This window comes from Ochotona curzoniae, unplaced genomic scaffold, assembly GCF_017591425.1.
Source record: "Ochotona curzoniae isolate NIBS_2020 unplaced genomic scaffold, NIBS_Ocur_1.0 contig_883, whole genome shotgun sequence".
In the NCBI taxonomy this organism is placed as follows: Eukaryota; Metazoa; Chordata; class Mammalia; order Lagomorpha; family Ochotonidae; genus Ochotona; species Ochotona curzoniae.
This window is the reverse complement of record NW_024466599.1, coordinates 28,382,702-28,397,190: the sequence shown is the minus strand read 5'-3', so window position 1 is coordinate 28,397,190 and position 14,489 is coordinate 28,382,702. Positions and strand designations below refer to the sequence as shown.

Sequence of the window (14,489 nt, the reverse complement as noted above, 5' to 3'; positions counted from 1 at the left end):
GATATCAAATGGCATGCTTAAGTAATGAAGACTTTGCAGTTCATTGTGTCTTACTGCTTAATTTCTCACTGGACACTAAAATAGCTTGTATGGCTATGAAGGTTGTATTCTGTACCTACAGGAGGCACCCTAATTTGAATGACATTTTTATGGATGGATGAGGAGCCCCATGTAGAATGTATATAATAGTAGCCTTTTCTAAAGTCCATTCATTATTCATAGGCAAGGAAGCCCTAGACTCCTCATGATAGGGAATTTCAGACTCATTAGAAAAAAATTATTTGTACATATATAAGTTTGTATACATGGTAAGTTGTGGGATCCATATTACCTCTTGATATTTTAATTTAATACTTAGCCAATCTGTCATGCTACAATATATTTATATCTAAAATATTATGTGTTCTTCCCAATAAGTAATTTGTGATTTTTTTTTTGTATAGTACTATTTTCTTTTTTTTTTAAGTATTTTCCTCTTAAAATATACAACAGTAGGTTTATGTTGAAGTTCCTTAACTTCAGGCACTATTTTTCCAGTTGGCATCCAAAACACCAGATAGATCCTATGCTTTAAATTTTTTCAGAAATGAAGACACAATTGCAAACCCATAAACACTGAGCATTCTCTACATATAAAAGTTGAGCACTGAGACAACAGGACACTCTTTGAAACCTAGCTGACAAAGGATGCAATACCAAGGTAATCCTTTCCAGGCTCCCCAGGCACTGGGTCAGTAGGGCCCAGGAGCAGCATATTTGGAATATTCACAACAGTCATCGTCAGCAAAGGTTCCTGGAAGCTTGGAAATTAAGTTGCTGTGTTCTGGTCTCTGAGCAAAACAGGTTAGGAGGAAGAAGTTACCAAGATCTCATCAGCAATCATGTTCTTGCTTAACCAAAGAGATAATCAGGAGGAAATTTAATACCCCACACAAAGCAAACACACTTGGTAGTAGAGAATTATACCTGACAATTCTGAGTTTCCACACCCATCTGAGCCACATGGAGAAACAGGAGCGAACCAGACTGACTGTTCTTTTGTTTCATACTTTCCCATTGCAGACAGACAGGTATTCTCAGCACAGCATCCACAGACTGACAGCTGTCATGGGTCTCTACAAGTTTACAGATATTATCCTCGTGCAGTTTTCATGAATTGGCACTGAGGGGATAAAAGAATGTGTGCTTTGGAGTCAGACACACCTGAGTTCAAGCTAACCCCACCTCTTCCACTTAGCAGGAGCCATGTATGACACCTCCAGAGGCCAACTGCTTAATTCTACTAAGGTTTAGCTTGATCTCAATCATCTATAGCAAATACCTTTAGAACATATGCTCAAAAAAATTAAATCTCTCCTCATTCTATTTTAGTGTACTGGCAAATAGGCCTCCTGGGGTGTTTTTGACTCAGCTATATGGTAAAGAGCAGGTAAAACACAGAAAATAAATTTCCTATTTTCTGCTTCAATCATATCTCCACATTTGTTGGTTTCCCACAATTTCCCTTTCTGCAAGCTTTTCCCTTTGAACATTGGCATTTTCAAGTTAATAACCAGAATTTAAGTGTAATTGCTATGATGTATATACATACATATTTAATTGCATAATTAACACTTCCCATCAACTTAAATGGAAATAAAAAGTTACTTTGTCCTAAGCTAAGATTTCCCAAAGGCTATGTGTCCATTCCCCCAAGAGGATTCTGAGGGGCACTCATCTATATATATATATTTTTTTTCAGACACTCTAATAAGTGCCCAGTTTCTTTGCTACCAGGAAAGGTCAGGCCTGCCAAAAATGGACCTTCAGATCTGTAGTAAGGCCAAAAGGTCAGGCCACACAAGGACACTGCACAAGGAACAGCACTGGGCTGCCCGAGTCACTCCAGTGATTTCCCACAGGACCTTAACTTTATTATTACCCTGTCTGGAGGAAGTAAAATGCTCTGAGTGTACTTTCCAACACACTTTCCCATGAGTAGGTGATGCCATTTGAGTTGACGGAAGCCTACAGGAGCAAAACATTTTGAGGAGAGGATGCAGCAAAAGCAGACCTAACACCAGGTCCTACAAGACATGCTCTAGAAATGGCTCCCCAACAGTCCTTTACCCTGTGCTAAAAACACCAGGAAAGAGGCTGGTGCAATGAGACCATGACATTTGTAAGGACATAGAAAAGATCATTTCGAAATCATTTAGATCCTTTCTAGTTTCTGCTTGAAAGAAGAGTTAACATTAAATGTATTTAGGGTGGTTTTTTTTTTTTTTCCGGATAGTTAAACTACTTGATCTATTTTACTCAAAGGATAATGTGGCATGAATACTTGGCATTCAGTTTTGCCAAGATCACACTGGAATGTTTAAAAAAAATGATATCCTCTAGAAGCACAGGAATCAGGGATACTCAGCGTGTATCATGCTCAATCTGAAGGCCCACAGTCTTTCGGTGAGTGCCCCAACCCCACATCACTAATTTCACAAAGTCACAGGATAAGGGAAAAGAACTAACATATTTCATCATGTTCTGTCTGCGCTTCCTAGATTCTTGAGGCCAAAGATACAACACTTCACAGAGACATTCTGCCCGGTGTGAGACAATGTGGGTGTGTGCTGTGTGCAGGGTTGATGTTATCCATGTGTTCTGTAGATGTTGTTTTCAGTCTCAAGGCATATTCCATTGACACGGAGCATTCAGTATAACACAAGCATTAGGCCTTTTTGTTCCTTGGAGACAAGAGCATGGATCTCCCAGGAATGCCTCGTCAATAACACTGACTTGATGGTTTTCAGTTCTCCCTTCCCTCCTTTGAAAATAAGGTAATGAAAATGAAAAATTGCAAGAACCACTTCCTTCATTTCTCTTAAACACAGACTCAGCTTGCAATTTTTAGCAGCTTTATTGAAGCATAATTTACATTCCAAAAAAATCTACTTATTGGAAATATACCATTTGGCAATTTTTAGAAAATTCCCTGAGTCATTCTACCATTACTCTAATCCAGTTTTTAAATACATTTTTACCCTGTGGGTCCCTCATGGCCATTTACAGGTGATCCTTAGTTCCCACTTGTAGCCTGAAGCAATCACTAACGTACCTTCTGACTCTAGATTTATCATTTCCTCAGACTTTCCCAAGAAGTAATTTTAATATAAAAATGACAGATTTGTGTATGATGCTAGGAGTTAGCATGAGTATTGTAAAATATTTTTTCAATATCCATCATAAAATCTCTGTGGGCATTTATCTACAAACTGTAAGTATAAAATATTTTTGGTACTTATTATTTTGTGCATATATGGATCTATACCTAATTTAAAATAATCTCATTCCCATTCTCTCAATAGTGACCTTTGGTAGCATATTACAGAATGCCAAGGGGGAAAAATTACCCCCCAAAAAACTGGAATTATCCCTGCAGAACTTCAAAGTAACACACATATTTAATCATATATAAACTCTAAATGTTCTTGACCATTTGGGCAACTGATGACAACACGTGTAAATGCAGTTTCTTACTCTTACCCATGGCCACGGGTGTCACATAAAGAATGATATTGCTACTAGATTCCAGAGAAAACCTGAGCTGTGAGAATGCATAACGTAATTACCATATGTGCACGGCTTGAAAAGCAAAGTAAATTAAAGCCCACTGATATTTTTAGAAGAGAGGGCAAATAAAATGCTAACTCAATTTAAAAGGCAAATTTTACATGTGGCTATAAAAGAATCATAATGCGTGTTTAGGATGGTGCCTATTGTAGATATGAAATCATCGTGTTGGCATATGCGCACAATGCCAGCTGGAATGCCATCATCACTTCTCAGCACAGACCTCACAGCCTGCTTCTTCTCGGGAATGAACCATCAGCTATAGCTTACTTACTTGTACTCTGCTCCATTCCAAAAAAGGCCTGCAGTTCATAAAACACACTGCATTGTTCAGCCACCTTTTCCAGCACACGATCCAAGAGCACTAAATTCATCTGTGACCACTGTTGATAACCTTCATTGAGCTCAACACATATAAATCCTGCATTTTGTGCACAAGGAGAAAACAGCTTATTTTCGTTCTATTATTTACAAGCAGAAAATTCTGTGGTGTGCTGTTTCCTTTCTCTCCCCTTCTGAATCCCAGGGGACTTTCTGGCATGGACCTTCATAAATTACAAGCTATTAGGTTATCACCATAAAAAAAAAATCATGGGTCGGGTCGAGACAAAAAGCAAGACTTGCTATGGTTCCAAACTAAAATGATCCCTACTGGAGTCTGAAAATTAGCCCAGCAGAAGGCTAATTATAGCTTGTCCTTCCTGAGTTACAGCTGCGAGACAACAAACAACCAGAAATGGGCAAAGCGATCACGCATGCATCCTCCGAAGGATTCTGTGTATGATGAGGCTACAATTGGCTTAAGTATGTAAAACCAGAACCCCAAAACTAATGAGAGGACTTCAGCTCAGGTTGCTTGAGGGGAGTCAGCAACTGGTAGGAAACTTCACTGGAAGTGGTGAAGGTGGTGTCTGACCTGTAGCCTGGTCTGCTGGAGTTGGACACTGAGGGAAAGACACAAACCACCCAGAAGCACCTGGCATTAGTAACATCTTCCCTATTAAGTATTCTTATCCTGGCAGGATAGATTCTCAGCTTCTACACCAGAACTGAGTCTGCAGTGGAATTATGGTCAATAGAGTATGTCCTTACAGTGCCAAAAACTAACTCAGAAACCTGAACTGAAACAACATGGTTTTCTTGATCAGCAAATACTTGAGTAGCCTTCTTGCTCCACTTGTCCTAAAAGCATTTTTTTAAAAAAAGAAAGGAATACCACTGTTTTAAAGAATTGAATAAAGCAGTGTGATACAGTGGTAATGGATGGGCTGCAGTCATTCTGCACTCCTCACTAATTGTTAGTGAGCACCCACCCTGTATAGGCATTGTTCCCCAGGGTGAGGCTAGAGTGACAAACAAGACACATGGCCTAATTATATGGAGTTCAGACTCCAGTGGGACAAGACTGGCACTTAACAGAATGCAGTTAGGGGCAAACATTTGGCCAGCAAAACATTAGCAGGGATTCCCATGTGTGATATTGGAGGGCCTTGATTCAAGTTCCAGGGCTAATCCCCATTCCAGTTTTTGCTAATGTGCACCCTGGGAGACAATGAGTGACTGCTTATATGGGTCCTCTGTGGGAAACTGGATCCTAGCATCAGCCTGGCCTAACTACATGTGCCAGACATTAATGGAACAAAACCACAAATGGATGATATTCTCATTTTAATTTCTCCTCAAACACACACCTATCTGCCCACTCCCACTCTTTTCCCTCCTCCCTTCTCTGTTTCAGAAATAACTTTTTAAAGATTCTTAAAGTCAAGATAGGCTCTCAGATAACAATGAAGATGGACATCACTGAGGGAAAATGAAAACAGGTTACTTAAACTATGGAGTAGAGCAGGCTTATGTGTGGTGGCGGGGGGTGCGTGTATTTTATATAGTGGTTAAACACTGGTGTTTGACATGTTAGCATAGTCATTCATTCGAAGCTCCACTTCTTCATTCCCTAGATTACCTGAGTGGTTCTAGACTTTGATGCTACAGAAATGTTGATTTTTCTTGGCTTCTTACCTCAAATGATGCCTTTCACTTGTCTGGTGCTTTCCTTCTGTGCCACCTGCTACTTTCATGTTACACCGTACTATGTCTGCTCTCAGTAGATAGTACCCCAGTCCTCGGAATTTTTCTCCACAACATCCTGAACCTCCCCACAATATCCCACAAATGAAAACTGTAAGGTATTGATATTGAGTTGTAGGAGAGCAGAACATTTGCATATACCACAAATGCTGGATCAACACTAGCTGTATCTATGTACCCTCATTGCTAAGAACATGTAGTTTTACAATTTATCTCTGATGGCCATAGCAGCCCTAACAGAGATGTAATACAGATGCGTGAACAGGTACAGAGCATGGCGTATTATCTGACATGATGATGAAGGATCCTATTGACAAAGTCCCCTCAAAGGCTCAGGATCTCTTGGTTTATAATAAGGCATTACAATAGGTGATTTGGATAGCATTAGGAAGGCCTATGAATCTGGAAATATCAACAAGGAAGAACCTTGGATCTTCTTAGGATATTCATGAACAGGGACATGAACAATAACTGTCTTTAGATTTGTTTCAGAGTGACATGTCTTCTTTGGAAAACATGTATCAAAGTACAGTTTGGAGAGCAGAGAACATAGCATTATTCATTTGTACTTACTCTGTGCTGCTAGGAGAAAAAAGGAAATTCCATTTTTTCTCTTTTAAAATCAATGTTTTTGAACTCAAAATAGGATTTCAGATACCTAATAGGAAAACTAAACTCAGTTACTGCAACAAAATACATTCAAATTAACATATAACTTATTAAATAACAAAAAGTATAGCCTTTATGCTGATCTACATGTGAGAACCTTTCCAAACATCCTTGCCTCAGTTGGTGGCAGAGAGGAATCATGGAGTGACAGCTCAATCTGTGATAGCTTTAATGACTACAATGTATGGCCACATTCCAAACCAGTTTATCAGAAACCCAGGCTAGAACTAGCAAGTTGGTATTTTCAAAGTTGGACTGCTGATTCTGATTAGTTGCTGAAGATAAAAAAATGACTGGAAGTGGGATGGCCAATGGAGCACAACTGGTTAAATTACCATTTGGGACACCTACATCCCGTTACCAGTGTGCCTGCAGTCGAGTGAATCCACTTCTGGTCCAGGTTCCTGCTGCTATGCATGATGAGAGGCAGCAGATGTGGCTCAATTGAGTCCCTGACACATGCACAGGAGATGGGATAGGGTTCTTGGCTTCTACTGAGGGCGCTGGGGAGTGATCAAACAGGTGGAAAATCATGTTGTAAAGGCCAGTGTTGTGATCCTGGTCACAGGGTCCTACTGAGCTTTTTACCTACCACTACTTCACCATTTTCTTCTCTTCCAAAACTTGGACAATGTCACATCTGTCCAAGTTTTTTCACTCTTTTTAGTGCAATTGGGGCAGAAGTTTTAAACATGTTTTCTTATTCAGTTTTTACTGTTTTCAGTTACCACTTTGAATGGATCATGGACTACTCAAACATCAGTAATTCCCTGGTCTCCCAAGCTTTACTTGGAAGCTAAATAAGGATTCTTTTCACGTGAAGCAGTAAAGCATATATGCACACAAGTGCAGTTTTCATATTTATGAGTCCATGAATGTCCTAACTCAAAAGTTGCTTTAGACTTTATGTGACAGCTGAATTACCGCTACATCAACAGGATTTCTGTTTGAATTCTAACACAGCAAGACAGCAAATATCAAAGAGTATATGAATTGTTTGAGCAAAGACATCATTTTCACAGCTATGAGTAAGATGTGAGTCTTAAAGCAGATCATTCCAAGTCTTTGAGATTAATATGAGATTTTCAAAATAAATTAAGCACAAATATGATTTTTAAATATTTCATGTTCAATCACATTATAAATGAATATAATTATAAAAATAACTAATCATTGCAGAGTGTTATAATTCCCCAAAAGTTCAGAACCCTTAATGTAAATCATAATTTCCTACTACTTCCTTGGATTGTATTTTAAAAAATGGTGCCTGCTATGTTCAACCAGAGGCAGGCTACAGGTTTTAGTCTGCAGCGTAGCTCCTGGCAGCACATAATATATAGTACTGGGATTGTGGCTCTGCGTACTAAACAGGAAAGCGAAAGATAATTTGGGGAGACTACTTCATTTCATTTGGAAAACTTGTTTCTTATGGGGCTATAGTTAATAGTTTGGAATTACATTTGTTCTGGTAATTTTTAAAATTGCTTTTAAATTAAAAAAAGAGGTATAATACACAAGCCAAGGCAAAATAAAATCTAAGAGAATGAGTTCTTCAAAAAGTTTGTTTGAATGGCAGTCTTATCACTTTAGTCACTATTTTTCAGGGAATTCAGAGACAGACATTTGATAATGGGAAATCATTATCAGTAAAAATTTTCAACCACTATTCACATTGATAAGCTATGAAAAAAATGAGAAGGAAATGTCTGAATGCCTTTTTATAACTTCCATTTCAGGGGGAGGAAAAAACCAATTGATTGGGTGCTCAGGATCCCCAGACCAGGAACTTTTTTATTTTAACTTCCTTCACTTCTGAAACAATAGCAGAAGCACTATTCAGAAATTCCAAAGACTGAGTGGAGATGGGGCGAAAGTCCAGTGTGCTATACACCACATGCCAGGGAAGACAAGCAAGCATGTATGCGCAACAATTCCAACTCACCAGTCCCTGCCTCGTAAGAGAACACCTTTGCTCTAACTTCGTCACCCAGTATGGCCTTCTGTTGGCCACCAGCTGCTGTCAGCAGCCATTTCAGCACAGAGTAACATGTCAGGTATCCCTCAGCCAGAGCTAAGTTCTGAGCCATTTTCTCCTGCTTGACTCTACTTAACTTCACTTGCTCTTTTGCCTGTCCTTGGGAAAACAACTTCGACTGTTATGTTAGCTGCAGCAGCTCTAATGCCTAATAATGAAATGCAAGAGGCCATTAAGATTTGTCATGCTTTGCTTTTCTGAAACTCAAGTTCCTGTGATAATCCCCATAGGGCTGCAGTGTGTGATCATGAATGCACGAAGCAGCACAAATCCAGAAGGATGGATTAGCAAACAGCCTGCACCATCTTGAGCCTTTGTTGTCCCCGTTAAAGGGGAGAGCATTCAATGAGAACCTGCTTCACAGTTTCTGAATACAAGACACAGTTCAACCTAAAACAGGCTAAGCAAAAGGGATCTCATAAGACTTCCTGCAATGGGTATTAGGATATGTCTGAGAAAAGGCTCTGAAATCAAACAGGTTTGCCTCCAAATTTCTCCCCCCTGACCAAGACACTGTCCAAGAGGCATAATGTCACAAATCAAATAACACCTAGTCCATAGGCTTGTGAGTGGTTTTCATGAGGATATACAGATAACTTGTGTAACAAGGTGCCTAGCATGAGAAGAAAAACAGTAAACAGTGGGAAAACTGGCTTTCTAGGTCTATGCAGCCTAAGCACTCCCATGTGCACAGCAGCACTTTTCACAACAGCCAAGAAAAGGAAGCAACTCTGATATCCATCAGCCAATGGATGGAGAAGGAAAATGAGGTACCTGCAAAGAGCAGAATACTATTCAGCCATTACAAGGGTGAAATTTTGTCAGAAGGAAAAGTGTGCATGGAACTTGAACTCACTGTGCTAAGTAAAATAATCCAGATATAAAAAGGCAAAGATCATATAGTCTTACTCACAATGTGAAATCGACAGAAGTTGCTCTGATAATCTAGCATAATAGTAGTTATTAGAGGCTAGGAAGAGTGACTGGGAGGGAAAGCTCATCAATGAATATTAAGTGGGATGCAGGAGAACTAAGTTTGGATGTTCTGATGCACAGTATGGTGACTACCTAGCAATAATGTATTGGATGTCATGCGAAGGCCCAGAAGGAAGGATTGGGGGTATCTTTTATTATCACAAATGATAAATATCTAGGGAGATAGGTAAGCTTACCCCATTTTGAACATTATGCAATGTATGCATGGATCCACCTAACAGGATACTGAAGAAATAGGTACAATTTTGTCAATATATAAAGTCACAAAATGTCAATACATAAAAGTAGCTGCTTTTCATCACATATACCATATCAGTAACAGGATATTGGGGCTATAAAATCCCTTTTAAGCAGGGATGCCATAGCCTCTCAAGAGCTGAAATGACCTTCCGCTCATGATAAGCACTGTATTATACAGGCTGATAAATATTCACCTGCTTTATGTATCTTTCCCATTGGAAATTTACTGATGCGAACATGGTGGCAACAAAATACAATGCAGGGAAAAACTAATCCAGGTGTCACACAACCACATACATGCTGGGAGCACGCCAGGGACCTCAGAAGGACCAGCACAGATGCCTTGTAGTAAGCTAAAACTTGCCATTTTTGCCTTTGCAAAGTTGCATGCATTTTAGAAGTTATCAGTATCTACCACAAGCCTAATAATGCCATGTATTTTACAAAAGTAACAAATATATATATATATATCAGTAACAAAGCATATATAGTCAAGAACTTTCACATTTGCAAGTTTTATTTACATGTTTACACCACATTTTGAAATTTTAAAAAATAATTTTCTGAAAGGCAGATAGGGAAACAGAAAAATCTTTCCTCCACTAGTCCACTCCTGAAATGCCTGCAGTAGCAAGGGCTGAGTCAGGCCGAAGCAAGGCATCCACACTCCATCTGGATGTGCTTTGAGTGTCAGGAACCCAAGCCTGTGAGTCAACCATGGCTCCCAGGGCTGATCAGCAAGAAGCTGGATTAGAAGCCGAGCACTAGGGCAGCACTGGAGTATGGGATACAGCTTTGGCCCAAAGAAGTGACTGAACCACTGAGCCAAATGCCTTCTGCTCTCTGCTGATCTTTTTCTAGGATGTGTTTTATTTTTTATTGGAAAGTCAGATATACAGAGAGGAGAGAGGGAGGAAGATCTTCCGTCCGTTGTCTCACTCCCCAGTGGCTGCAATGGCCAGAGCTGTGCCAATCCAAAGCTAGGAGCCAGAAGCCTCCTCTGGGTCTCCCACACGGGTGCAGGGTCTCAAGGCTTTAGGCCATCACTCAACTACTTTCCCATGCCACAAGCAGGAAGCTGGATGGGAAGTGGAGCTGCTAGATTTAGAACCGGTGCCCATATGGGATCCCGGCATATGCAAGGTGGGAACTTTAACCACTAGGCTATGACACCAGGCCCTCTGCTGACTTTTTAACCATTTTAGCCTGCTGTGTTCATATTTTCTTTCCAAAATGGAAGGGAAGAGCAGTTTAATGTAGTTGTCCAAGTTGCTAACAGCAACCTGAAGTGCATACCAGAAACACAATTTCATGGGTGGGGAATTGTACCACCAAAGTCACACACACAGTGGGGAAGGCAGAATTTGAAACCACCTGACTCAGACATATTCAGTTCATCAGGAATTATAATTTACTGTTGCCCTGCTTGCTCCCTGTAGTGGACCACAACTTTATCCCCTTCAGAAAAAAAGACACATGCAGGGTTACTGATGAACAATGCGGTGAGCACAGCCGTCAGCGCCCATGGTGCAGTGAGAGAGAAGAGAACATGATACATAAGCTTTAGTCTGGCAGACGGGTGCTGGGGCTGCAGCGCCAACCTGGCTCCTTCCCGGTTGCTAGGAAGCTTTGCCCGTTATTTATCATCTACGAGCTGGTGTTTCTTCACATATAAAATCTTTCCACCCCATAAAATTGTTATCAATTTCACGACTGGCATTATGGCATAACAGATAAAAGTCATCACCTGTACCCCATCTGAGTGCTGGTTCATGTCCCAGCAGCTCCAATTCTGATACAACTCCAAGTGGCATGGGAAAAGCAGTGGACTATGACCCAAGCGTTCAGACCTAGGGAGTGAAACAAGAGGCAAAAGACCTCTCTGTCTCCCTTTAACTATTTCAAATATATATATTTTAAATTGCTATGCCTATTATTGCAGTAACAGGTCAATTTGCTTTCCTATTTATAAAGCTTCAGGCAAATTTCCACTATTATCAGAGTTCAGTTCTTGGCATTTCCACTATTGATTTGCTCTTGAATAGTTGGAAATCTCTCTTGACCTTTCTCACTGATAAGCTAAAATTGCTGATATAGCACTTGTTAATAATAACATCCAGCATCCACGCTCAACTTCTAGTGAGCTAGAAGCCTTCAGGGTATTATTAAAGTAGACTGCCAGGCCGGAATGACTGTGTCCCAGCATAACTGGACAGAACCTTATGCTCATCGCCATTTAGAAAGATCCCCCTTGGATCTGATGTTGAAGGACTCGGATTACTCTCTGAAACACACTGCTCTCCAAGCTAGGTATCACAAAGAACTGCATTGTGAATAAAGAACTTGGCCAATAGAATGGTTATTGTGCTATACTGGATTAGGCTGCAACTTTATATTGCCAGATCCCATGTTGCAGTGACTGTGTCAAGTCCCAATTACTCCACATTCCAATCCAGCTTCCTGCTATTGTGTCTGGGAAAGAATGGATGATATCCCAGATACTTGGACTTTTACTGCCCACACATGAAGTTTCTGGCACCTAGGCTTGGTCTAGCCTAGTCCTGGATGTTTAAACTTTTTGCTGAGAGAACCATTAGATAAGACCTTCAGTCTTTATTTTTCACATACACAAAATCTATTTGAACAGCATAGTTACAGAAGAGGGAGGGAGAGGTGGAGAATGAGAACCTACTTTTATCTTGCTCGTTCCCTTCCAAATAACTACAACTCCTTGAGCTGAGCCAGGCTGAAGCTAGGATTCTGGAACTCCATCTGGGTCTTCCTTGGGATAGCAGGGATCCAAGTTTTTGCACCGTCTTATGCTGGCTTCCCAAGGTACATTAGCAGGGAACTTGTAAGAGACAGCAGCTGGGACTCAAACTGGCACCCATTAGGAATTCCAGCATAAGAAGTGGTACATTCAACTCCTTTTTTCAAAAACAAACAGAAAAAATTGGCCATGGTCATGTATCAGTAACATAACCAGCACCACACTCTCAACTCTCCCAATTTAGAAGCCATTCTTTTCAACACAAAACAACAAACTGTCTCAGCTCACTCTTGGTCAATGAGTTAACCCTTGGGATGTGATTCTAGCATCACAGATAAAGCATGCAATGCGCCAGACATATTCAATTGGTTGAACTTCATCCCTTTGTCTTCTTTTTCCGCAGACACCTTTGCCAGTAAAGTGGCAGCCACCCAGGACCAGTATGCTGATGCCTCCATAGGTAACGTCACTGGCAGCAATGCTGTGAATGTCTTCCTGGGAATCGGCGTGGCTTGGTCCATTGCCGCCATCTACCATGCAGCCAATGGGGAACAGTTCAAAGTGTCCCCTGGCACATTGGCTTTCTCTGTCACTCTCTTCACCATTTTTGCTTTCATCAATGTGGGAGTGCTGCTGTATCGGCGGAGGCCAGAAATTGGAGGTGAGCTAGGCGGGCCCCGGACTGCCAAGCTCTTGACATCCTGCCTCTTTGTGCTCCTGTGGCTCTTGTACATTTTCTTCTCTTCCCTGGAGGCCTACTGCCACATAAAAGGCTTCTAAAGGAACAACCAGATCTAGCAAATTTATATATATATATATACATATATATACATATATACATAAAAATTATGTATAATGAACAGAGGAAACTGACATTTGTCATGTTCACTTACCTGCTGATGGAATCCAGCTTCAAGAGCATACTCTGTACTAGGGCCGAAGTAAGAAACCATCACCTTCCATTCCTGGGGCATCATCATGTTGAACAAGGCAAGGCTCAATGACTGCAGCGCAGCCTACAAGGGCTGTACTCTCCAGGTTGATATATTGCTAAGGCTTTGATATGTTTTGTTGTTTTCTGATGTTGTTTTCAGTGCAGTTTGGGAGGTGGTTGATACTTGGCTTTTGTTTCTCATTCTATTTCATTTTGTTTTCTTGGGAGGCTCAGGATTTTGCTTCTCTTTTGGAAAGCGATGGCCCATCCAGATGCAAATGAATTTTTGATTTTTTTGAGAAAAATATAGTCATTAAGATCTCCCTCACCTCCCCCCAAATACTTAAAAAGTTATTTTGATTTAAGAAAGAATCTGAGCATGGAAGAAGAAAAGAAGCATGTGTTTGCTGTTTCCAAAGTCTATGCTTGTCTCCAGAAAGTAAGCCTAGGCTAGGCTGCCTCCAAGAAACATCATGGGAGCTAGAATGGAGCCAGGAATACTGATGCTTCTATAAGTAGCTTGGGATCTAAAGCTATTATGCCTGGCATTCTTGTTCAACAGGTACAGCGTGAATGTGCCTAGATTGCCAAGAACACACAAATCATTTGTTTCTTCTTTCTCTAGGTCTAGATTATGATTATCAAGGCCCTTATGTTCCAGCCCAGCTAACCCTGCAGGTGTCCCATCCCTACCCTTCTCCTCCTCCTGTTCACCTGCCCCAACATGCAAACAGGAAGAATACTCTACTCAAAAAGCACATCTTCCTTTTCCATTTGCATCCATGTTTCCCAACCCCATGTTGCTCTTGCCTGGGCTTGTCTGTCAGTTTTATTTTCAAAGGCATCCATGGCTTGCACAATCCTGTTTCAGTCATGACTAAACATTCACTTTCTTTTTCATGTGCCTGTTTGGGAATGTTGTTGTGACCTGTTACACCGTGCATGGATGAAAAACAAAACAAAGCATATCTGTATATAATAGAGTATAGCATATACTGTCCTCCCATTCAGCAATGATGATTGGACATTGAAGAACTAAGTGAGTTTGCTTTTCACCTCAGTTGTTACTTTGATTGTTACTGAGTTTGATTATTATTTAGAGATATGAGGAGAAAATGGCTTATTTGTGAATCTGCACCTTCATTCCT

At 40.5% G+C, this 14,489-nt stretch overlaps 1 protein-coding gene across 20 annotated transcripts in view; it reads left to right on the top strand.

Moving 5' to 3' along the window:
• SLC8A1 (solute carrier family 8 member A1) overlaps positions 1–13,927 on the top strand; it is a 243,303-nt gene extending 229,376 nt beyond the window's left edge. For all 20 annotated transcript variants that reach the window (XM_040993129.1, XM_040993127.1, XM_040993128.1 and 17 more), the window contains one exon: positions 12,811–13,927. In XM_040993129.1, the coding sequence (XP_040849063.1) occupies positions 12,811–13,187 (377 nt within the window). In that variant the 3' untranslated portion in view covers positions 13,188–13,927. The remainder of the gene's footprint in view (positions 1–12,810) is intronic.
• Positions 13,928–14,489: the final 562 nt, after the last annotated feature.